General features: G+C 40.5%; 1 protein-coding gene across 7 annotated transcripts in view; it reads left to right on the top strand.

The window, feature by feature from the left end:
• Positions 1–26,601, top strand: part of vipr1b (vasoactive intestinal peptide receptor 1b) — an 80,517-nt gene that overhangs the window by 35,026 nt on the left and 18,890 nt on the right. For 6 of the 7 annotated variants that reach the window (XM_062020683.1, XM_062020685.1, XM_062020689.1 and 3 more), the window contains 4 exons: positions 7,748–7,858; positions 14,211–14,314; positions 24,154–24,251; positions 26,342–26,474. In XM_062020683.1, coding sequence (XP_061876667.1) covers positions 7,748–7,858; positions 14,211–14,314; positions 24,154–24,251; positions 26,342–26,474 — 446 coding nt within the window. The remainder of the gene's footprint in view (positions 1–7,747; positions 7,859–14,210; positions 14,315–24,153; positions 24,252–26,341; positions 26,475–26,601) is intronic. The other variant, XM_062020684.1, reaches the window with a different exon arrangement.

Below are 26,601 nucleotides of genomic sequence, written 5' to 3'. Positions count from 1 at the left end.
ACAGTATTCTGGACATCTTTTGCAATTTGTTTAATGAACAATGAAGGCTGCAAAGAAGACAGTTGTAGGTGGGATCGGTGTATTAGCAGCGGACAACAGCAACACAACCAGGAGGACTTTGTTGGAGAGCAGCCGCGCTAGCCGCCGACCTCACCTTGACTTCCTATGTCTCCGGGCCGCCAAACGCATCGGGTGAAGTCCTTCGTCCTTCTGCCGATCGCTGGAACGCAGGTGAGCACGGGTGTTGATGAGCAGATGAGGGCTGGCTGGCGTAGGTGGAGAGCTAATGTTTTTAGCATAGCTCTGTGCGGTCCAGTTGCTAAGTTAGCTTCAATGGCGTCGTTAGCACAGCATTGTTAACCTTCGCCAGCCTGTATTTACATGTCCACGGTTTAATAGTATTGTTGATTTTCTATCTATCCTTCCAGTCAGGGGTTTATTTTTTTGTTTCTATATGCAGTTAAAGCACGATGCTATCACGTTAGCTCGTAGCTAAAGCATTTCGCCGATGTATTGTCGTGGAGATAAAAGGCACTGAATGTCCATTTCGCGTGCTCGACTCTCATTTTCAAGAGGATATAGTATCCGAGGTGGTTTAAAATACAAATCCGTGATCCACAATAGAAAAAGGAGAGTGTGCGGAATCCAATGAGACCTTGTACCTAAGTTACGGTCAGAGCGAAAAAAGATATGTCTTGCACTGCACTCTAGTCCTTCACTGTAACGTTCCTCATCCACGAATCTTTCATCCTCGCTCAAATTAATGGGGTAATCGTCACTTTCTCGGTCCGAATCTCTCTCGCTCCACTGTAAACAACGGGGAATTGTGAGGAATACCAGCTCCTGTGACGTCACGCTTCTTCCGGTACAGGCAAGGCTTTTTTTTTATCAGCGAGCAAAAGTTGCGAACTTTATCGTCGATTTTCTCTACTAAATCCTTTCAGCAAAAATATGGCAATATCGCGAAATGATCAAGTATGACACATAGAATGGATCTGCTATTCCCGTTTAAATTTTAAAAAATCATTTCAGTAGGCCTTTAAATCTCTCGAGCCTACATCAACTTCACACTTATCCCTCAATTCTAAGTTGTTTTTCTGTTGTTAGTTGGTTTTGTTTCACACAAAATATGCAAAACTCTTCCACAAAAACTATTTTTCAAAGAGGAATATTTGATGTGAAGTAATCGGAACCTTGGATAGGTCAATAATTCATAAAAACATTGAGTTTGATTCAATATTATGTTTTGAGCAATGACAGTTTTAAAGGGGAAAAAAACAGCTTAGTTTTATTAGTCAACATTGCAACTTTTTCAAAATTACATTTCACCTGTAAGCTTTTTTTATTCCACTTTTGTTATGTTTTTGTTTATTTTAATAGTATTTTTGGAATGTGGCGTGGGCCTTTAAAACATTAGCTGCGGCCACACTTTTGACACCCCTTCTATAGATAATAAAAAATAAAATCTGAAAAGTCTATGGATAAAAGCAGAGCCTCACGTTTATCATAACGCTCAGTCAGCATCTCTGCTTCAGTAAACAGTAGGGGTGTAACAGTACACGAAAATTTCGGTTCGGTACGTACCTCGGTTTAGAGGTCACGGTTCGGTTCATTTTCAGTACAGTAAGAAAACAACAAAATATACATTTTTGGGTTATTTATTTACCAAATTTGCAAAATCTTCCACCAAAAATATTTTTCTTAGTGGAATATTTGATGTGAAGTAATGGGAACCTTGGATAGGTCAATAATTCATAATAACATTGATTTTGATTCAATATTATGTTTTGAGCAATGACAGTTTGAAAGAAAAAAAAACAGTTTTGTTTTATTAGTCAACATTGCAACTTTTTCTAAATTACATTTAACCTTTAAACTTTTTTATTTCACTTTTGTTATGTTTTTGTTTATTTTAATAGTATTTTTGGAATGTGCCGTGGGCCTTTAAAACATTAGCTGTGGGCCGCAAATGGCCTCCGGGGCACACTTTTGACACCCCTGCTATAGATAATAAAAAATTCCATCCATCCATCCATCTTCTTCCGCTTATCCGAGGTCGGGTCGCGGGGGCAGCAGCCTAAGCAGGGAAACCCAGACTTCCCTCTCCCCAGCCACTTCGTCCAGCTCTTCCCGGGGGATCCCGAGGCGTTCCCAGGCCAGCCGTGAGACATAGTCTTCCCAACGTGTCCTGGGTCTTCCCCGTGGCCTCCTACCGGTCGGACGTGCCCTAAACACCTCCCTAGGGAGGCGTTCTGGTGGCATCCTGACCAGATGCCCGAACCACCTCAACTGGCTCCTCTCGATGTGGAGGAGCAGCGGCTTTACTTTGAGCTCCCCCCGGATGGCAGAGCTTCTCACCCTATCTCTAAGGGAGAGCCCCGCCACCCGGCGGAGGAAACTCATTTCGGCCGCTTGTACCCGTGATCTTGTCCTTTCGGTCATAACCCAAAGCTCATGACCATAGGTGAGGATGGGAACGTAGATCGACCGGTAAATTGAGAGCTTTGCCTTCCGGCTCAGCTCCTTCTTCACCACAACGGATCGATACAGCGTCCGCATTACTGAAGACGCCGCACCGATCCGCCTGTCGATCTCACGATCCACTCTTCCCTCACTTGTGAACAAGACTCCAAGGTACTTGAACTCCTCCACTTGGGGCAGAGTCTCCTCCGCAACCCGGAGATGGCACTCCACCCTTTTCCGGGCGAGAACCATGGACTCTGACTTGGAGGTGCTGATTCTCATCCCAGTCGCTTCACACTCAGCTGCGAACCGATCCAGTGAGAGCTGAAGATCCTGGCCAGATGAAGCCATCAGGACCACATCATCTGCAAAAAGCAGAGACCTAATCCTGCAGCCACCAAACCAGATCCCCTCAACGCCTTGACTGCGCCTAGAAATTCTGTCCATAAAAGTTATGAACAGAATCGGTGACAAAGGGCAGCCTTGGCGGAGTCCAACCCTCACTGGAAACGTGTCCGACTTACTGCCGGCCATGCGGACCAAACTCTGGCACTGATCATACAGGGAGCGGACCACCACAATCAGACAGTCCGATACCCCATACTCTCTGAGCACTCCCCACAGGACTTCCCGAGGGACACGGTCGAATGCCTTCTCCAAGTCCACAAAACACATGTAGACTGGTTGGGCAAACTCCCATGCACCCTCAAGGACCCTGCCGAGAGTATAGCAGTACAATAAAAAATTCAATCTGATAAATCTATGGATAAAAAGCAGAGCCTGGCGACGCATGCGCGTTTATCATAACTCTCTCACTATCTCTCTCTGTCTCTGCCCCTCCCTCACCAATGCTGCTGCGCACCTTCACAATTTGTTTTGTTTTTAACCCCTTCTTAACCCTGAACGTACATTGAAAATACACGCAACCCTAACTCAAAATGCCGGACATTTGAGGCATTTAAGAAACTCCGCCCTGACAGCTCCCTAAAAGAGGACATGTCCGGTGAAAAGAGGACGTATGGTCAGTCTATCGTAGCCCGTTAGCTGCTAGCACGCCGTGTGTTGTGCCTCAGTGTGCATTGTTTACACAACGTGCGTTTCGCTACTTAATATGTCCGTGTGGAAACTCGTTCGGTACACCTCCGAACCGAACCGGAACCCCCGTACCGAAACGGTTCAATACAAATACACGTACCGTTACACCCCTAATGTACGCTGTTTTAAAAAGGCAGCAGGAGCAAATCTGAGTTGGGTTGTACTTTATTGAAGTATTTATCAATGGACCTGAGTGGTGAAATATTAAAATCTAGTAAAATTTTGTTTGAAACAAATATAAATATTAAGAACTAGGGATGTCCGATAATATCGGCCTGCCGATATTATCGGCCGATAAATGCGTTAAAATGTAATATCGGAAATTATCGGTATGGTTTTTTTTATTATCTGTATCGTTTTTTTTTTTTTAAATTAAATTTTTATTTTTTATTAAATCAACATAAAAAACACAAGACACACTTACAATTAGTGCACCAACCCAAAAAACCTCCCTCCCCCCATTTCTTCCTGTTATCAATATTCTGGTTCCTACATTATATATCAATATATATCAATACAGTCTGCAAGGGATACAGTCCGTAAGCACACATGATTGTGCGTGCTGCTGGTCCACTAATAGTACTAACCTTTAACAGTTAATTTTACTCATTTTCATTAATTACTAGTTTCTATGTAACTATTTTTATATTGTTTTACTTTCTTTTTTATTCAAGAAAATGTTTTTAATTTAGTTATCTTATTTTATTTTATTTTTTAAAAAGTACCTTATCTTCACCATACCTGGTTGTCCAAATTAGGCATAATAATGTGTTAATTCCACGACTGCATATATCGGTTAATATCGGTATCGGTTGATATCGGTATCGGTAATTAAAGAGGTGGACAATATCGGATATCGGCAAAAAGCCATTATCGGACATCCCTATTAAGAACCCAATGTAGTGAGAGCAGCCGTCCAAAACAAGGAAAGATAATCATGCTTGTTCACAATTTATTATAATCTGAATTAGGGTACAGTCACGACAGGCGTAGTGGGTCAGTGTCCTGGCTCCGCCCACTTCCACGGCGTCCTCCTGCACACGGAATTAAAACGGAGGCAGGCCACGGGGATGAAATCATTTAAAAACACGGAGACGCTCTCAGGGCTGACGTCACACTTACACGCAAGGCCTCTGCTGTAGTTCCGCGTAGAAGTATTGGGTAAGCCCACTCTCCTCACCAGTCTCCGGTGGGACCTACGTGGCCGTACTCAACCTGTCTCGTTTCACCTCTCGGTCGCTCCTGGGAGTCACCGCAGGTCTCTGGGTCCCGATCAATCCTGCCCACAGGACCACACAGCCAGCGTACAACGCACGAGCCCGCAAGCCCACAGCCAAAGGCTGATCACCCCCACAGATCCACAATCCACGACACTTACTTCGGAGGCAGAGTTTCCTCTGCCCCTGCGTGTTGTGGGCTTCTTGGGGTTCACTCCGGTACCTTGCGGGGTCTGCTGTGTAGTCCTGGATTCCTTCCCAGCCTGCGGGCGTCCACCCGGACGCTCTGGGCAAAGCCTGTCGAATCTCTCCGGTCGCTCTTCCTTCTCCGTCTGAAGCCTGTTGAAGGCTTCCCTTTTAAATGTGTGCACTCCTAATGCTCCACAGGTGTGTCTGATCTCAGGTGCCGTTTGGTTGGGCACTTTGGTTGTCAGGGGCAACAAGCTAAAAGGGGCAACGTCTTAAAATGCCAGCAAAGTCTACAAGGAGTCAAAACATGCAATTAAAAATACAATCAAATTCCACACAATAAAAACATGTACCGTAATTTCCGGACTATAAGCCGCACCTGACTATAAGCCGCACCAGCTAAATTTAGGGGAAAATACAGATTGCTCCATATATAAGCCGCACCCGACTATAAGCCGCAGGGTTTTGATGTGTAATTACCGTAGTATATAGGGGTTCCTGCTACCCCGGAGGGGATTGTCGGGACAGAGATGACTGTTTGGGAACGCAAAGCGTCCCGTTTATTAACAATAAATCTTTCAATCATTCAATCAAACTTTCACATCTTTGAAAATGGCGAACAGCATTCGTGCAGAGTACAAATAATACAACGGCGCAAAGTAATACAAAGTGCTCGCCTGTACGTTATCAAAATAACCAGCCTACCGGTATATGAAAAGTCAGTCTTTAATCATTGTGTCATCGTCTTCCTCCTGCGTACTAAAACCACCGAAATCCTCTTCGTTCAGGCCGTACATAAGCCGCACCCTTGTATAAGCCGCAGGGACCAGAACGAGGGGGAAAAGTAGCGGCATATAGTCCGGAAATTACGGTAATTAAAATCCACAACAATAAAAACACTAAGACATGCATGGCAATAAAACATACAAAATAACTCACATTATTTTTGCATCAATCCTCATCCACAAATCCATCAAAGCCAACAGCTGGGCGAGTTCTCCATCAAACACGCCAGATTCCCTCTCCTCATTTTCAAAGTCAGTCCCGTTGCCGCGGGGCTCCTCGGAAAAGATGCCGGCTTTTGCGAAAGCTGGAACAACAGTGCAAGCAGACACGTTAGCTCAAGCATCCACGATCCATTCACAAATTGTGGCGTAACTCGCCCGACGCCGCCTCCCAGTTTTCGTCTGTCATGACGCTCACAACTTCACTTTGAACGTCCTGTTTAAATATTCAAAGTACCATATTTTTCGGAGTATAAGTCGCACCGGAGTATAAATTGCACCTGCCGAAAATGCATAATAAATAGAGATGTCCGATATTATCGGCCGATAAATGCGTTAAAATGTAATATCGGAAATTATCGGTATCGTTTTTTTTTTAAATCGATATCGTTTTATTTATTTATTTTTTTTATTTTTTTATTAAATCCACATAAAAAACACAAGATACACTTACAATTAGTGCACCTACCCAAAAAACCTCCCTCCCCCATTTACACTCATTCACACAAAAGGGTTGTTTCTTTCTGTTATTAATATTCTGGTTCCTACATTATATATCAATATATATCAATACAGTCTGCGGGGATACAGTCTGCGGGGATACAGTCCGCGTGCTGCTGGTCCACTAATAGTACTAACCTTTAACAGTTAATTTTACTCATTTTCATTAATTACTAGTTTCTATGTAACTGTTTTATATTGTTTTTCTTTCTTTTTTATTCAAGAAAATGTTTTTAATTAATTTATCTTATTTTATTTTATAATTTTTTTTTAAAAGTACCTTATCTTCACCATACCTGGTTGTCCAAATTAGGCATAATAACGTATTAATTCCACGACTGTATATATCGGTTGATATCAGTATCGGTTGATATCGGTATCTGTAATTAAAGAGTTGGGGAATATCGGATATCGGCAAAAAGCCATTATCGGACATCTCAAATATTAAAGGAGGAAAAAAACATATATAAGTGGCACTGGAGTATAAGTCGCATTTTTGGGGGAAATGTATTTGATAAAAGCCAACACCAAGAATAGACATTTGAAAGGCAATTTAAAATAAATAAAGAATAGTGAACAACAGGCTGAATAAGTGTACGTTATATGAGGCATAAATAACCAACTGAGAAGGTGCCTGGTATGTTAACGTAACATATTATGGTAAGAGTCATTCAAATAACTATAACATATAGAACATGCTATACGTTTACCAAACAATCTGTCACTCCTAATCGCTAAATCCCATGAAATCTTATACGTCTAGTCTCTTACGTGAATGAGCTAAATAATATTATTTGATATTTTACGCTAATGTGTTAATCATTTCACACATAGGGACGGCGTGGCGAAGTTGGTAGAGTGGCCGTGCCAGCAATCGGAGGGTTGCTGGTTACTGGGGTTCAATCCCCACCTTCTACCATCCCCGTCACGTCCGTTGTGTCCTTGGGCAAGACACTTCACCCTTGCTCCTGATGGCTGCTGGTTAGCGCCTTGCATGGCAGCTCCCGCCATCAGTGTGTGAATGTGTGTGTGAATGGGTGAATGTGGAAATACTGTCGAAGCGCTTTGAGTACCTTGAAGGTAGAAAAGCGCTATACAAGTATAACCCATTTATCATTTATACCATTTAAAAGTCGCTCCTGAGTATAAGTCGCACCCCCGGCCAAACTATGAAAAAAGCTGCGACTTATAGTCCAAAAAATACGGTACTGCTACTGTATGGACATGTAGTTGTGGTACAACCATGACAGAATGACTGTACATGATGGTGTTTTGCAGGCTGTGGAGGTGAGTGGGACATGGTGGCCTGCTGGCCGTCAGCCCAGGTGGGGCAGGTGGTGACCATCACGTGTCCCGCCTACTTCAGCTACTTCAGCGAGCAGCACAAAGGTAAACACTTCCTCTTCACGCCGCCGTCTTTGATCACATGACTGCTGTGGGAGGCCTTTGTTTATGAATGGTGTTTGATGTGACAGTAGAACAATACACGTTTCCTCATACAGTTTAGTATACTCAACTGCAGAGACTACCAGGTGTCCGTTTGGAGTAAGGCATTAATAAAAAGGATTTCTTATATTTGAGTTTTATTTGTACAAATTCATTTTTGGAATAAGTTTAAATGTTATTGTATGTATATAATAATAAATAGCAGAGGTCTTCAACAGGGAGGCCACCACCTCCAGGGGGTCCGCAGAGATACCAAGAAATGTTTTTAATAACTGTTTTATTATTTTATATCATATTATTTATTTAATTTAATTGATATAGCTCGCAATTAGCGCTCTAGTTGTCATCTAGCGATAAACACCCTAGTTGGAAGCCAGCGATTGGGGTGTTAATTGCCAGCAAGCAATTGGTGTGCAATTGGCCAGCTAACGATTAGCACCCTCGTTGTAAGTTAGCTATTGGCATGCCAGTTGTTAGCTAGCGATTAGCACTCTAGTTGCCACCTAGTGATTAATGTGCTAGTTGTCAGCTAACAACTGGCAAGCTGGTTGTCAGCTAGCGATTAGTGCTCTAGTTCAGTGGTTCTCAACCTTTTTTCAGTGATGTACCCCCTGTGAATTTTTTTTAAATTCAAGTACCCCCTAATCAGAGCAAAGCATTTTTGGTTGAAAAAAATAGATAAAGAAGTAAAATACAGCACTATGTCATCAGTTTCTGATTCATTAAATTGTATAACAGTGCAAAATATTGCTCATTTGTTGTGGTCTTTCTTGAACTATTTGGAAAAAAAGATAGGTTTTTCTTTATATTTATAAAGGATTTTTGAATTGTTGCTATTTTTAGAATATTTAAAAAAAATCTCACGTACCCCTTGGCATACCTTCAAGTACCCCCAGGGGTACGCGTACCCCCATTTGAGAACCACTGCTCTAGTTAGTTGTCAGCTAACGATTAGCACTCTGGTTGCCAGCTAGCAATTGGTGCGCTAGTTGTCAGCTAGCGATTAGCGTGTTAGTTGCCCGCTAGTGATTAGCGCATCATTTGCCGGCTAGCATTTAGAGCACTACTTGCGAACAAAGGATTAGCACTCCAGTTGCCACCTAGTGATTAGTGTGCTACTTGCCAGCTTACGGCTGACGCCCTAGTTGTTGGCTAACGTTTAGTGCTCTAGCTGCCGCCAACTATTAGCGCTCTAGTTGTCAGCTAACATTTGCATGCAAGTTGTTAACTAGCAATTAGCACTCTGGTTGCCAACTCGCAATTAGCGTACTAGTTGTCAGCTGAGGACTGGCGCGCTAGTCGTGAGCTAGCGATTAGTTCTCGAGTTAGTTGCCAGCTAACAATTAGCACTCTAGTTGTCAGCTAGCAATTGGCTCATTAGTTGCCCACCAGTGAGTAGTACACCAGTTTCCAGCTAGCAGAATAGAGCACTACTTGCGAACTAAGGATTATCACTCTAATTGTCAGCTGGCGTTTGGCGTGTTAGTTTCCAGCTAGCAATTACAGCGCAAGTTGCCAGCTAACCATTAGTGCTTTAGTTGCCAGCTAACGATTAGCACTCCAGTTGCTGGTGATTGGCGTGCTTATTGTCAGCTAACGACTGGTGCACTAGTTGTTTGCTAGCGATTAGTGTTCTAGCTTCCGCTAATGATTTGCACTTGCGTTGTCAGCTAGTGGTTAGTGTGTTAGCAGTTGTCTAGTAATTAAGCTTGCGATTAGAGCACTACTATGGAAGTAGAATTGTCTCACATCAACTTATATACAGCATATCAATATGATATTAATACATATGCATATATTAATAAACATACAAATACAAATGTGATATACAAATAAATAAATAATTTGTATAAATAAACGCGTATTTGTAAATATATTTTTGAGATTTGAAAATATATACAAATAACATTTATAAATCTAAAAATGTGGCATACAAATAAACCAAGAATTTGTATAAATAAATGTGTATTTGTAAATATATTTTTGAGATTTGAATATAAATATGCTTGATTTAGTATTTGTATTTGTATCGATTTTGCATATGTGGATCGCTTTTTTGCTTTTGTGTCGATGAGACATTCCTACCACAAACCAGATGCACAAATGAATGTGACCTAAACACTCCCCTGAACCACCAGCAGAGGGCACTGCAGCCAGAGCGGTCTGGGTCACAGACATGGTCAGACACTGGCGAGCAAATCAGAGGCACACTAGGGAGTGTCATATGACTTTTGGTATGATTTTACACACATTGCACTGACAAGATCAGTATCTACATCGGGATGAGGTCATTAAACGGCATTGATACAATAAAATAAGCAGCTTGCACGGTCTTTCAGATTAACTGGATAAATTGGCATTAGCTTATACAACGCTAACGTTAGCTAGCTCAGGCCCGTTGTGCGTTCTCTCTGTAAAGACGTGGATTGTTTTTGTGCAGAGAACTCCGGGTATTTTGCATATAATGCATATAATGCTCTGTGACCCAGACCGCTCTGGCTGCAGTGCCCTCTGCTGGTTGTTCAGGGGAGTGTGTAGGTCACATTTATTTGTGCATCTGGTTTGTGGTAGGAATGTCTCATCGACACAAAAGCAAAAAAGCGATCCACATATGCAAATTCAATACAAATACAAATACAAAATCTAGCATATTTATATTCAAATCTCAAAAATATATTTACAAATGCACGTTTATTTATACAAATTCTTTATTTATTTGTATGTCACATTTTTATATTTATAAAATGTATTTGTATATATTTTTAAATCTCAAAAATATATTTACCAATACGCGTTTATTCGTACAAATTATTTATTTATTTGTATATCACAATTGTATTTATAATAATAGATTTTATTTGTAAAAAGCAGTGTATTAAAAAAATAATAAAAATAGATAAAAATAAAACCTAGAACAGCCTAATAGCTAGAACTAGTATGCATATATCTAAAAAAAAAAGGCTTTTTTAAAAAGAAGGGTTTTTAAGCCTTTGTTAAAGGCATCCACAGTCTGTGGTGCCCTCAGGTGGTCAGGGATTGTATTTGTATATTTATTAATACATGCATATGTATTAATATCATATTGATATATATAAGTTGTTGTGAGACAATGTTACTTCCATACTACTACGCCCTATGCCCAGTTAGTGCACTAGTTGCTAGCTAACAGTTAGCAGTGTAGTTGTTAGCTAGCAATTAACGCGGCAGATGCGAGCTAGCGAATAAAGCACTAGTTGCCAGCTAACTTTTAGCGACAGCAATGTTATGATTTGAATATGGTTATTATTGCACAATAACGGGGCACGTTTCGAAGCAGTTGAATGTAAAATATCATCATAATTTCATACAAGACATATAAGTAGGGGTGCTTGCTCTTTCTTCCTTTTACTACGTACGTTACATACTACACGTGAGCTAATCGTTATTGTTTATTAATAAACAACAATGGATCAAAGAAGGCAGAGGAGTGACTCTGGAGCTCTTCTACTATGTTACACACTACACAAGTTTGTCTCCCTGCTGTAAAGGTCTGGTGCAGATAAAAGATAAAAGGTTTCTGTGAGAAATATGCAACGTTTGGACAGGAAGAAAATAATATTTAATAGAGTGGAAGATTACAGCGGGTTCATGAAAACAAGGTCCAGCGCTCGGCCTTATCCTTTTATTCTTGAACAAGCAAGACTTCAGCTCTTCGAGTTCAGCCGCGGAAGATCAATAAAAAACACTTTTTGACAAAAAGATAAAACCATACAGTGTTTGAACTGATAATGCTGCACTCTGCACTGCCGGCCACCAGTTGGCGACCTGACACATGCTTTGTACAAAACCCAAAAGCAGTGAAGTTGTCACGTTGTGTAAATGGTCAATAAAAACAGAATACAATGATTTGCAAATCCCTTTTAACTTATATTCAATCGAATAGACTGCAAAGACAAGATATTTAATGATCACACTGAGAAACGTTGTTATTTTTTGCAAATATTAGCTCATTTGGAATTTGATGCCTGCAACACGTTTCAAAAAAGGTGGCACAAGTGGCAAAAAAGACTGAGAAAGTGGAGGAATGCTCATCAAACACTTATTTGGAACATCCCACAGGTGAACAGGCTAATTGGGAACAGGTGGGTGCCATGATTGGGTATAAAAGCAGCTTCCCTGCAATGCTCAGTCATTCACAAACAAGGACGGGGCGAGGGTCACCACTTTGTCAACAAATGCCTGAGAAAATTGTCCAAAAGTTTTAAGAACAACATATTGCTATTGCAAGGAATTTAGGGATTTCACCATCCACGGTCTGTAATATCATCAAAAGGTTCAGAGAACCACAATTGAATTCCCCGTGACCTTCGATCCCTCATCAAAAAGCGACATCGGTGTGTAAAGGATATCACCACATGGGCTCAGGAACTCTTTAGAAAACCACTGTCAGTAACTACAGTTAGTCGCTACATTTGTAAGTGCAAGTTAAAACTCTACTATGCAAAGCCAAAGCCATTTATCAACAACACCCAGAAACGCCACTGGCTTCGCTGGGCCCGAGCTCATCTAAGATGGACTGATGCAAAGTGGAAAAGTGTTCTGTGGTCTGACAAGTCCACATTTCAAATTGTTTTTGAAAACTATGGACGTCGTGTCCTCCGGACCAATGAGGAAAAGAACCATCCGGCTTGTTCTAGGCGCAAAGTGTAAAAGCCAGCATCTGTGATGGTATGGGGGTGTATTAGTGGCCAAGACATGGGTAACTTACACATCTGTGTAGGCACAATTACCGTAATTTCCGGACTATAAGCCGCACCTGACTATAAGCCGCACGAGCTAAATTTAGGGGAAAATACAGATTGCTCCATTTATAAGCCGCACCCAACTATAAGCCGCAGGGTTTTGATGTGTAATTACCGTAGTATATAGGGGTTCCTGCTACCACGGAGGGGATTGTCGGGACAGAGATGACTGTTTGAGAACGCAACGCGTCCCATTTATTAACAATAAATCTTTCAATCATTCAATCAAACTTTCACATCTTTGACATGGCGAACAGCATTCGTGCAGAGTACAAATAATACAACGGTGCAAAGTAATACAAAGTGCTCGCCTGTACGTTATCAAAATAACCAGCCTACTTATATACTTATTACTACTATATGAAAAGTCAGTCTTTAATCATTGTGTCATCGTCTTCCTCCTGCGTACTAAAACCACCGAAATCCTCTTCGTCGTGTCGGAGAAGAACAGGCCGTAAATAAGCCGCACCCTTGTATAAGCCGCAGGGACCAGAACGAGGGGAAAAAGTAGCGGCTTATAGTCCGGAAATTACTGTAATGCTGAAAGGTACATACAGGTTTTGGAGCAACATATGTTGCCATCCAAGCAACGTAATCATGGACGCCCCTGCTTATTTCAGCAAGACAATGCCAAGCCACGTGTTACAACAGCGTGGCTTCATAGTAAAAGAGTGCGGGTACTAGACTGGCCTGCCTGTAGTCCAGACCTGTCTCCCATTGAAAATGTGTGGCGCATTATGAAGTCTAAAATACCTCAACAGAGACAGTTGAACAACTTAAGCTGTACATCAAGCAAGAATGGGAAAGAATTCCACCTGAAAAGCTTCAAAAATGTGTCTCCTCAGTTCCCAAACATTTACAGAGTGTTGTTAAAAGGAAAGGCCATGTAACACAGTGGTAAAAATGCACCTGTGACAACTTTTTTGCAATGTGTTGCTGCCATTAAATTCCAAGTTAATGATTATTTGCAAAAAAAAAAAAAAAGAAGTTTCTCAGTGTGAACAGTAAGTATTGAATATAAGTTGAAAAGGATTTGCAAATCATTGTTTTCTGTTTGTATTTACCATTTACACAACGTGCCAACTTCACTGGTTATGGGTTTTGTATTTGATTCTTTGAGACGTGGCGTTTACTCAAGTAATAGTTCAACTGGAGACGTGTTTGGTTGAAGCAAGGCACAAACTTGAGGGGAGATTTGGTAAAGGTAATCACATTTTATCTGTGTGGCAATTATTTGAGGCCAGGTGTCCACTAAAGAACAGATAGTTTCCTATTTGAGGATACAGTACACGAATGAAGGCGTTTAGTTAAGAGGAGGCCTTTAATAGGACACATTGTGTATGCAAGTACTTTGAGGCGTCCACTGGAGTGGAGACGTCCTATAGTTTATTTACTCTCGTCGTCTGGCGTATGGGCGGAGCTATGGTGACTGTAGTCACAGCGACCTAGCGGTGGTTATTCCAGGAGTTAGTTTGGGGTACGGCGTGTAATTTAGTCCCCTTGTCGTCCCTCAGCAGGTAACCTCTCCAAGACGTGTACGGCAGACGGATGGACCGAGATGCGCCCGCTGGACATCGCCTTGAACTGCGGCTACAACATCAACAGCACCAGTGATGAGGTGAGAAAACTTGTCTTCCTTCTAGGACAGGGGGTCCAAACCTTTTTTTTTACTGTGGGCCACACGCAAAAAAATCAGAACATGCGGCGGCCATTTTGATATTTTTCATTTTCAAAACCGATACATACATACAATTGGTGGTTTTTCCACATCAACTGCGAAGGGATTTCTAAGCCGTTCAAATTATACATTTCTGACCATCAAAGTCGCCAAATCGCCGTCTTAACTCAGCGCCGAGCACGCTGAGTTTTTCAGCAAACTGTGCGCACACGGCGGTAGAGCATACTTGCCAACCCTCCCGAATTTCCCGGGAATTGCCCCTCCCGAAAACACAACACAACAGAACAAATTTGGTGGGGGTTTGGTGGTAGCAGGGGGTGTATATTGTAGCGTCCCGGAAGATTTAGTGCTGCAAGGGGTTCTGGGTATTTTTCCTGTTGTGTTTATGTTGTGTTACGGTTAGGGATGACGTTTGATAAGAAATGATCGAGTTCGAGCCTATTATCGAATCCTCTTATCGAACCAATTCCTTATCGATTCTCTTATCAAATCCAGATAGGTGGTTGTTTATGGAAAAAAAACACAATATTTGGTTTAACAAAAGCTCACTTTTATTTTATAAGAAAAAAATAAATAAAAATAAATAAATAAATATTGACTGTTACCCCCTAAAACAATAAATAAAATAAATAAATATTGACTGTTGTTACCCAAAGTTTATTAAGTGGGATTTTTCAGAAAAACAAATATATACAGTAACACAAAAACAACCTGTCTCTGTGATCACTATTGGTGTATAAATAATAATATAGTGTTAAATAAAATCAGTCACTTGGGCACAAAACTGAAAATAATACAGCTCTCCAAAAAGTGCACTTCTGCTGCTATTGGAACATACTAACTACACACACAGGCAGACAGCTAACAAACAATCCAAGACGTCTAATAAAGTTCCAAAGCATATTAATCCATTAAGGCTCTTTATTGTTGTTGATCTTGCTTTGTCTTCTCCTATCTTTACTTTTGTCTTGCACTGGACTGTTATTTTTTATTTTTTTTAAACTGAAATACACACAATGACAAATTTATAAGCTATGTGATTCAATTAACATATTCAAATGTAATACACAATATGTAAATATTAGCTTCACACAAATATACAGTACTATCATCAAACAAATACTTCTGAATGTTGAAACTATTTCGATGGTGGAAATACACTACCGTTCAAAAGTTTGGGGTCACCCAAACAATTTTGTGGAATAGCCTTCATTTCTAAGAACAAGAATAGACTGTCGAGTTACAGATGAAAGTTCTCTTTTTCTGGCCATTTTGAGCGTTTAATTGACCCCACAAATGTGATGCTCCAGAAACTCAATCTGCTCAAAGGAAGGTCAGTTTTGTAGCTTCTGTAACGAGCTAAACTGTTTTCAGATGTGTGAACATGATTGCACAAGGGTTTTCTAATCATCAATTAGCCTTCTGAGCCAATGAGCAAATACATTGTACCGTTAGAACACTGGAGTGATAGTTGCTGGAAATGGGCCTCTATACACCTATGTAGATATTGCACCAAAAACCAGACATTTGCAGCTAGAATAGTCATTTACCACATTAGCAATGTATAGAGTGTATTTCTTTAAAGTTAAGACTAGTTTAAAGTTATCTTCATTGAAAAGTACAGTGCTTTTCCTTCAAAAATAAGGACATTTCAATGTGACCCCAAACTTTTGAACGGTAGTGTATACGACTGGCAGCCATTTTAAGTCCTCAAATCATCCATTGAAACAGTGCACAAAAATCGTTTTTCAATAAACATCTTGGTTTTAAATTTAACCACTTTCCACCTTAATATTGAGTTACATAAACAAGTTAAACAGTTTACTTACAGACTTATCTTTTCCAAGGCTTGTAAGAGGTAACACAACTTGTCTACTTCTCAATTGTCTCATGAACTTAACTGACTCGCCAACCCGGAAGTGGCCAGACTAATGACGCGTAGTATTTTCATATCGCCGCAAGGTGTCAGTAAGAGTCTACAATCAAATGGGCATAACATTGCCCATTTGGGATTCGTTCCCAGGGATTCGACTAAAGAACCAACTCTTTTTCTTTACTATAGTGGTCTCGATAACGGGTACCGGTTCTCAAAAAGGGATTCGAGTCCAAGGACTCGGTTCTTTTCTTATCGAACAACCGGGAAAATCGGTTTCGAGTATCATCCCTAGTTACGGTGCAGATGTTCTCTCGAAATGTGTTTGTCATTCTTTTTTGGTGTGGATATACAGTGTGGCGCATATTTGTAACAGTGTTAAAATTTTTTATATGGACACCCTCAGTGTGACCTGTATGGCTGTTGACCAAGTATGCCTTGCATTCACGTGTGTGTGCGTACAGAAGCCGCACATATCTTGTGACTGGGCCGGCACGTTGTTAGAATGAATGAAAAGCGGAAGTGACGACAGCTCAGAGAGGACGTTAAAGACGGTGCCTTTAAGGCACGCCCCCAAGACTGTGGTCCGGGTGGAATACGAGAGAATGGTTGCCCCGGGAAATTCGGGAGGGTTGGCAAGTATGCTCTACCGCCGTGTGCGCACAGTTTGCTTAAAAACTCAGTGTACTCGGCGCTGAGTTAAGACGGCGATTTGGCGACTTTGATGGTCAGAAATGTAGATTTGAACTGCTTAGTAATCCCTTCGCAGTTGATGTGGAAAAAGCACCAATTAACCTCCAAATGGAGCTGATTGAACTCCAGTGTGATGACACGCTGAAGTCAAAGTATGATGCTGTTGGCGCCGCACAGTTTCCACAATTCATCCCTGACACAATGCCTCAGCTCCGCACCCAAGCTGCTCAATTGCTCTCCATGTTCGGCAGCACTTATCTATGTGAGCAACTTTTCTCCTCCTTGAAGATGAGGAAAACGTCTCACAGGATACGTCTGACTGATGAACACCTTCGTTCGATAATGAAGGTTGCCTCAGCTCAAAGCCTGAGCCCCGACATTTATGAACTAGCATCCAAGAAAAGATGGCAGGTATCTGGCTTGGGCACATCAGATTAGATCAGTGTGTTGCAAACTGAGCAGTTTAAAGTCCTGAATGGTTGGTTTATTCATTATTTTATTTTCAAATGTATTAGCCTGTGGAAAAAGTTCATGTTGTTATTTACCTCAGAAGGCTGCAAATAGAAAAGAGGCATTACATTTTTATTTAAATTGTATTTGATATGCCATTGATATTTTTTAATTATTATTATTATTATTTGAAACTCGATTTTGCATGTCACTATAAAGTTATATAAGCCTTGCTTGTTCAGTATTCAATGCAAAACTTGTTTGGGTCCCTATTAAAAGGTTAATTTGTTCAACCTTGGCCCGCGGCTTTGTTCAGTTTTAAATTTTGGCCCACTCTGTATTTGAGTTTGACATCCCTGCCATAGATAGTTAGCTTCTATAGACTCCAGTGGCCATAGATAGTTAGCTTCTACAGACTCCAGTGGCCATAGACAGTTTGCATCTATACACTCCAGTGGCCATAGACAGTTAGCTTGTACAGACTCCAGTGGCCATAGACAGTTTGCTTCTATAGGCTCTAGTGGCCATAGACAGTTAGCTTCTACAGACTCCAGTGGCCATAGACAGTTTGCTTCTATAGGCTCTAGTGGCCATAGACAGTTAGCTTCTACAGACTCCAGTGGCCATAGACAGTTTGCTTCTATAGGCTCTAGTGGCCATAGACAGTTAGCTTCTACAGACTCCAGTGGCCATAGACAGTTTGTTTCTATAGACTCCAGTGGCCATAGACAGTTTTCTTCTATAGACTCCAGTGGCCATAGACAGTTAGCTTGTACAGACTCTAGTGGCCATAGACAGTTAGCTTCTATAGACTCCAGTGGCCATAGACAGTTAGCTTCTATAGGCTCTAGTGGCCATAGACAGTTTGCTTCTATAGACTCCAGTGGCCATAGACAGTTAGCTTGTACAGACTCTAGTGGCCATAGACAGTTAGCTTCTATAGACTCCAGTGGCCATAGACAGTTAGCTTCTATAGGCTCTAGTGGCCATAGACAGTTTGCTTCTATAGACTCCAGTGGCCATAGACAGTTAGCTTGTACAGACTCTAGTGGCCATAGACAGTTAGCTTCTATAGACTCCAGTGGCCATAGACAGTTAGCTTCTATAGGCTCTAGTGGCCATAGACAGTTTGCTTCTATAGACTCCAGTGACCATAGACAGTTAGCTTGTACAGACTCTAGTGGCCATAGACAGTTAGCTTCTATAGACTCCAGTGGCCATAGACAGTTTGCTTCTATAGACTCCAGTGGCCATAGACAGTTAGCTTGTACAGACTCTAGTGGCCATAGACAGTTGGCTTCTACAGACTCCAGTGGCCATAGACAGTTAGCTTGTACAGACTCTAGTGGCCATAGACAGTTAGCTTCTACAGACTCCAGTGGCCATAGACAGTTAGCTTATATAGACTCTAGTGGCCATAGGCAGTTTTCTTCTATAGACTCCAGTGGCCATAGACAGTTAGCTTGTACAGACTCCAGTGGCCATAGACAGTTAGCTTCTATAGACTCTAGTGGCCATAGATAGTTAGCTTCTACAGACTCCAGTGGCCATAGACAGTTAGCTTCTACAGACTCTAGTGGCCATAGACCAGACCTGGGCAAATTAAGGCCCGGGGGCCACATGCGGCACGTTAACCTTTTCAATCTGGGCCGCCGGACATTCCCAAAAAATGTTTTTAGATCTTTAAGATGGAAACTAGCTGCCATTATGATGTGCAGTGATGTTTTCTAATGACTGCAAGTCTTGAACTATACAAAGTATTTCAATGGTTGGAATATGCGCTTATGGATGATATACCAGTTACTATGGTAATCTAATTAGTTACTATGGTCATCTAATTAGTTACTATGGTAATCTACGTCACAGTAGCTCAGATGAGGCACCAAGCAGTGTGGGCGGGAAGCGTTTCCACAGACGCGGAAGGAGATTTTCACAACAAAGTTTTAAAGATTAGTGATATATCAGATTGTAGGTGAGTTTATTTTGTACCCTTCGCGTTAATATTTCACTTTGTTGCATTTTTGTTGCGTTTCACTTGATTGTAAAATATGTCGATCGAAAGGGGGTGTGACATTCATATTTTGTCAATATTCAGTGTTTTATCGTTCATAAAAAAAAATTAAATTCCATTACGTTTTTTAAGGCGGTCTGTCATAACGTTTTTAGCATTCAATCAGACATTATTGTGAGGTTTTGTATTGGTGTTCCTAAAAATAGATATATCGGCCCCCAGAGACATTTTTTTCTCTAAATGTGGCCCCCGAGTCAAAATAATTGCCCAGGCCTGCCATAGACAGTTAGCTTCTATAGACTCCAGTGGCCATAGACAGTTATCTTCTACAGACTCCAGTGGCCATAGACAGTTTGCTTCTATAGACTCCAGTGGCCATAGACAGTTAGCTTCTACAGACTCTAGTGGCCATAGACAGTTTGCTTCTACAGACTCTAGTGGCCATAGACAGTTGGCTTCTACAGACTCTAGTGGCCATAGACAGTTTGCTTCTATAGACTCTAGTGGCCATAGATAGTTTGCTTCTATAGACTCTATTAGCCATAGATAGTTAGCTTCTACAGACTCCAGTGGCCATAGACAGTTTGCTTCTATAGACTCCAGAGGCCATAGACAGTTAGCTTCTACAGACTTTAGTGGCCATAGATAGTTAGCTTCTACAGACTCCAGTGGCCATTGACAGTTAGCTTCTACAGACTCTAGTGGCCATAGATAGTTAGCTTCTACAGACTCTAGTGGCCATAGATAGTTAGCTTCTACAGACTCCAGTGGCCATAGATAGTTAGCTTCTACAGACTCCAGTGGCCATAGATAGTTAGCTTCTACAGACTCTAGTGGCCATAGACAGTTTGCTTCTTTAGACTCCAGTGGCCATAGACAGTTAGCTTCTACAGACTCTAGTGGCCATAGATAGTTAGCTTCTACAGACTCCAGTGGCCATAGACAGTTAGCTTCTACAGACTCTAGTGGCCATAGACAGTTTGCTTCTATAGACTCCAGTGGCCATAGACAGTTTGCTTCTATAGACTCTATTGGCCATAGACAGTTTGCTTCTACAGACTCCAGTGGCCATAGACAGTTAGCTTCTACAGACTCCAGTGGCCATAGACAGTTAGCTTCTACAGACTCCAGTGGCCATAGACAGTTTGCTTCTACAGACTCCAGTGGCCATAGACAGTTTGCTTCTATAGACTCTATTGGCCATAGACAGTTAGCTTCTATAGACTCCAAGTGGCCATAGACAGTTAGCTTCTACAGACTCCAGTGGCCATAGACAGTTTGCTTCTACAGACTCTAGTGGCCATAGACAGTTTGCTTCTATAGACTCTAGTGGCCATAGATAGTTTGCTTCTATAGACTCTATTAGCCATAGATAGTTAGCTTCTACAGACTCCAGTGGCCATAGACAGTTTGCTTCTATAGACTCCAGAGGCCATAGACAGTTAGCTTCTACAGACTTTAGTGGCCATAGATAGTTAGCTTCTACAGACTCCAGTGGCCATAGACAGTTAGCTTCTACAGACTCTAGTGGCCATAGATAGTTAGCTTCTACAGACTTTAGTGGCCATAGATAGTTAGCTTCTACAGACTCCAGTGGCCATAGATAGTTAGCTTCTACAGACTCTAGTGGCCATAGATAGTTAGCTTCTACAGACTCTAGTGGCCATAGACAGTTTGCTTCTTTAGACTCCAGTGGCCATAGACAGTTAGCTTCTACAGACTCTAGTGGCCATAGATAGTTAGCTTCTACAGACTCCAGTGGCCATAGACAGTTAGCTTCTACAGACTCTAGTGGCCATAGACAGTTTGCTTCTTTAGACTCCAGTGGCCATAGACAGTTAGCTTCTACAGACTCTAGTGGCCATTGACAGTTAGCTTCTACAGACTCTAGTGGCCATTGACAGTTAGCTTTTACAGACTCTAGTGGCCATTGACAGTTAGCTTCTACAGACTCTAGTGGCCATTGACAGTTAGCTTCTACAGACTCTAGTGGCCATTGACAGTTAACTTCTACAGACTCCAGTGGCCATAAACAGTTAGCTTCTACAGACTCTAGTGGCCATAGACAGTTAGCTTCTACAGACTCCAGTGGCCATAGACAGTTAGCTTCTACAGACTCAAGTGGCCATAGACAGTTAGCTTCTACAGACTCCAGTGGCCATAGACAGTTAGCTTCTACAGACTCCATTGGCCATAGACAGTTAGCTTCTACAGACTCTAGTGGCCATTGACAGTTAGCTTCTACAGACTCTAGTGGCCATAGACAGTTAGCTTCTACAGACTCTAGTGGCCATAGACAGTTAGCTTCTACAGACTCCAGTGGCCATAGACAGTTAGCTTCTACAGACTCTAGTGGTCATAGACAGTTAGCCTCTACAGACTCTAGTGGTCATAGACAGTTAGCCTCTACAGATTATTGGCTTTGAAAGGGTCCTGAATGTTGCCAATATAAATATAGTTTAAATATAAATATGGTGTTTGTTATTTGCGTGCTTATCCAGGATGTTGTTGTTGTGTTTGTGCAAAGTATTCTTGTCCTTATTGACTGAAGTGTTGGCACATCATCCAGTTCTCAGCAGGATGTCAAAGCTTCCTGTCAGTCTGCCACTTCCTGCTGACAAGCTTTGAAACACTCTCAGCTGGTTCGATACGTTTCACACCATGGCGATATCGATACTGTAACTAACTCTTGGTACTTTTCACACCATAGCTATATCAATACTCCATCCATCCATCCATTTTATACCGCTTGTCCCGTTGGGGGTCACAGGGGTGCTGGAAGGCGGGTTACACCCTGGACAAGTCGCCACCTCATCACAGGGCCAACACAGATAGACAGACAACATTCACACTCACATTCACACACTAGGGACCATTTACTGTTGCCAATAGACCTATCCCCAGGTGCATGTCTTTGGAGGTGGGAGGAGCCTATCCCCAGGTGCATGTCTTTGGAGGTGGGAGGAGCCTATCCCCAGGTGCATGTCTTTGGAGGTGGGAGGAGCCTATCCCCAGGTGCATGTCTTTGGAGGTGGGAGGAGCCTATCCCCAGGTGCATGTCTTTGGAGGTGGGAGGAGCCTATCCCCAGGTGCATGTCTTTGGAGGTGGGAGGAGCCTATCCCCAGGTGCATGTCTTTGGAGGTGGGAGGAGCCTATCCCCAGGTGCATGTCTTTGGAGGTGGGAGGAGCCTATCCCTAGGTGCATGTCTTTGGAGGTTGGAGGAGCCTATCCCCAGGTGCATGTCTTTGGAGGTGGGAGGAGCCTATCCCCAGGTGCATGTCTTTGGAGGTCGGAGGAGCCTATCCCCAGGTGCATGTCTTTGGAGGTGGGAGGAGCCTATCCCCAGGTGCATGTCTTTGGAGGTCGGAGGAGCCTATCCCCAGGTGCATGTCTTTGGAGGTGGGAGGAGCCTATCCCCAGGCGCATGTCTTTGGAGGTGGGAGGAGCCTATCCCCAGGTGCATGTCTTTGGAGGTCGGAGGAAGCCAAAGTACCCGAAGGGAACCCACGGGGAGAACATGCATTCTCCACACAGAAAGATTTAACCCAGGACCTTCGTATTGTGAGGCACACGCACTAACCCCTGTTCCACCGTGCTGCCCTTTCAATACAGTTAATAACTGTTATTACTTATCTTACAATGGTGATATCAATACTGTTAACATTAACAACTGTTATTACTTATCATACAATGATGATATCATCACTTTTAATAACTTATTATTTATCATACAATGATGATATTAAAACAGTTAATATTTGATATTACTTATCATACAATGATGATATCAATACGGTTAGTAACTGTTATTACTTATCATACAATGATGATATCAATACTGTTATCAACTGTTATTACTTAAAACAGAATGATATGAATACTGTTAACTGTTATTACTTATCATACAATGATGATGATATCAATACTGTTATTACTTATCTTACAATGATATCAATACTGTTAATAACTGTTATTACTTATCATACAATGTTGATCTCAATAAGGTTAACTGTTATTACTTATCATACAAAGATGATGATATCAATACTGTTATTACTTATCGTACAATGATATCAATACTGTTAATAACTGTTATTACTTATCATACAATGATGATCTCAATAAGGTTAAGTGTTATTACTTATCATACAATAATGATATCAATACTGTTAACTGTTATCATACAATGATATCAATACTTTTAATAACTTATTATTTATCATACAATGATGATATCAAAACAGTTAACTGTTATTACTTATCATACAATGATATGAATATAGTTAATAACTGTTATCATACAATGATGACATCAATACTGTTATTAACTGTTACTTATCACACAATGATAATATCAATACTGCTAATAACTTTTATCATACAATGATATCAATACTGTTAATAACTGTTATTACTTATCATACAATGATGATATAAATACTGTTATTAACTGTTATTACTTATCACACTGACGATATCAATACAGTTAACAACTGTTATTACTTATCACACGATGACGATATCAATACAGTTAATAACTGTTACTACTTATCATACAATGATGATATCAATACTGTTATTAACTGTTATTACTTATCATACAATGATGATATCAATACAGTTAATAACTGTTATTACTTATAATACAATGATGATATTAATACAGTTACTGTTGGTTTTCACACCATGACGATATCAATACTACTGTTTTTCACGTTCCAATATTTTTGTCCTCATGTATCATCTGCAGGGCAAGTTTTTTTGGCAAGTGAAGATCGGCTACACCGTCGGTCACAGCGTCTCCCTCGTCTCTCTCACCACCGCCATCGCCGTCCTCTGCATCTTCAGGTACTGTATGTACAGTAATAGTACGGTATCACACATGATATCATAGCATATGATATTTTTCACGGACAATATTAATCGGAGGGCTTCTCTCTGCATACACTTCCTTTTTCATCATGACTGACTGATACCATCACTGATATCATGACTAATACATCACGCATATCACAACTGATATCATTACTGATATCGTCCCTAACGTCATCACTGACATTGTCACGGGTATCATCAGTGATAATGTCACTGATATTATCACTAATATCCTAACATCGTCACTGATATCATCACAGATATCAACAACAGGGTTTCCCCTAAACTGCCAATATACCTGTGGTGGTGGGGGCGTGGTTGGGGACGTGATCACCATGACATCATCGAGTAATTTGCATAATTTGCTATGACGATAGGATTTTCTTTAAAAAGGCTAAAAAAATTTAAACATACATTTGCACAATTTTTTGATTAATAGTCACTGAGTCCATAATTGACAGTTTATTGATTGATTATTTAGTCACTGAGACCATAATTGACAGTTTATTAATTGATTATTTAGTCACTGAGTCCATAATTCACAATTTATTGATTGATTATTTAGTCACTGAGTCCATAAATGAAAATTAATGGATTATTTAGTCACTGACTCCATAATTTAAATTTGATTGAGTGATTATGTAATCACTGAGTCCATAATTTACAGTTTATTGATTGATTATTTAGTCACTGAGTCCATAATTGACAATTTATTGATTATTTAGTCGCTGACTCATAATTTAAATTTGATTGATTGATTATGTAATCACTGAGTCCATAATTGACATTTTATAGATTGATTATTTAGTCAAAGACTCCATAATTGACATTTTTGTGATTGATTATGTAATCACTGACTCCATAATTGACATTTTAGTGATTATGTAATCACTGAGCCCATAATTGACATTTTATTGATTATTTAGTTACAGACTCCATAAATGACATTTTATTGATTAGTTATGTAATCACTGAGTCCATAATTTACATTTTATTGATTTTTTTAGTCACTGACTCCATAATTTACATTTTATTGATTGATTATGTAATCCCTGACTCCATAGTTGACATTTCATTGATTGATTGATTAGTCACTGAATCCATAATTGATCATTTATTGATTGATTAGTCACTGAGTCCATAAATTACATTTTATTGATTGACTAATTAGTCACATAATTGACAATTTATTGATTGATTGATTGATTAGTCACCGAGTCCATAATTGATATTTTATTAATTGAATATTTTGTTGATTGATGTATTAGTCATCGAGTCCATAAATTACATTTTATTGATTGATTAGATACTGAGTCCATAATTGACAATTTATTGATTGATTAATTAACAATGTTAACGAAGTTGACGTTAGCAATGCTATTAATGCTAATAATGCTTAACACTTTAACAATGCTAACAACGTTAACAGTAAAAATAACCTTACGAATGCTAACAATGTTAACGGGGTTAACAGCATTAACAATGCTAATGTTAGTAATGTTAATAGGGCTAATAATGCTAACACTGCTTATAACCCCAACAATGATAACAACGTTTACAGTGCTAGCAATGTTGACAACATTAAAAATGCTAACTACTTTTACAATGTTAAAAATACTAACAGTGTTATAAATGGTAACAATGCTAATAATGCTAACAACATTAACAAGGCTAACACTCATAACAATGCTAATAACTCCAACAATGTTTACAGTGCTAACAATGCTACTAATGTGAACAACGCTAATGACCTTAACAATGTTAACAATGCTAATATCGTTAACAATGCTAACAATGTTGACAATGCAAATAACCCTAGCAATGTTAACAATGTTAACAAAGCAAACTTTTTTAACATGTTAACAATGCTAACAATGACAATAACCCCAACAACATTAACAATGGTAACAGTGCTAAGAATGCTAACAACGCTAAACAATGCTAATAACCCTAACAATGCTAACAATGTTAACAACGCTAACAAAGCTAACAGTGATGACAATGCTAACAATGTTGGCTATCAACATTAACGTGACCAACCAAAATGTGTTTTTGTCCGCCAGGAAGCTGCACTGCACGAGGAACTACATCCACATGCACCTGTTTGTCTCCTTCGTCCTCAAGGCCATCGCCGTCCTCATCAAAGATGTTGTCCTCTACGAGGTCGGAGAGGTGGACAACTGCACGTCAAGCTCGGTGGGAAGACCTGAGCAAGAATCCTCTTTGTTTTGAAAGGGTCAACATCCTGCTCTTTTTATTTTTAGTCCGTTCATTTTTCCGTTCATCAAACAACATAAAGATAGTAAACAATTACTAATATTAC

The sequence above is a fragment of the Entelurus aequoreus genome, linkage group LG15 (genome assembly GCF_033978785.1).
Source record: "Entelurus aequoreus isolate RoL-2023_Sb linkage group LG15, RoL_Eaeq_v1.1, whole genome shotgun sequence".
Classification (NCBI taxonomy): Eukaryota; Metazoa; Chordata; class Actinopteri; order Syngnathiformes; family Syngnathidae; genus Entelurus; species Entelurus aequoreus.
The sequence above is the reverse complement of the archived record's forward strand: the minus strand, read 5'-3'. Positions and strand labels throughout refer to the sequence as shown.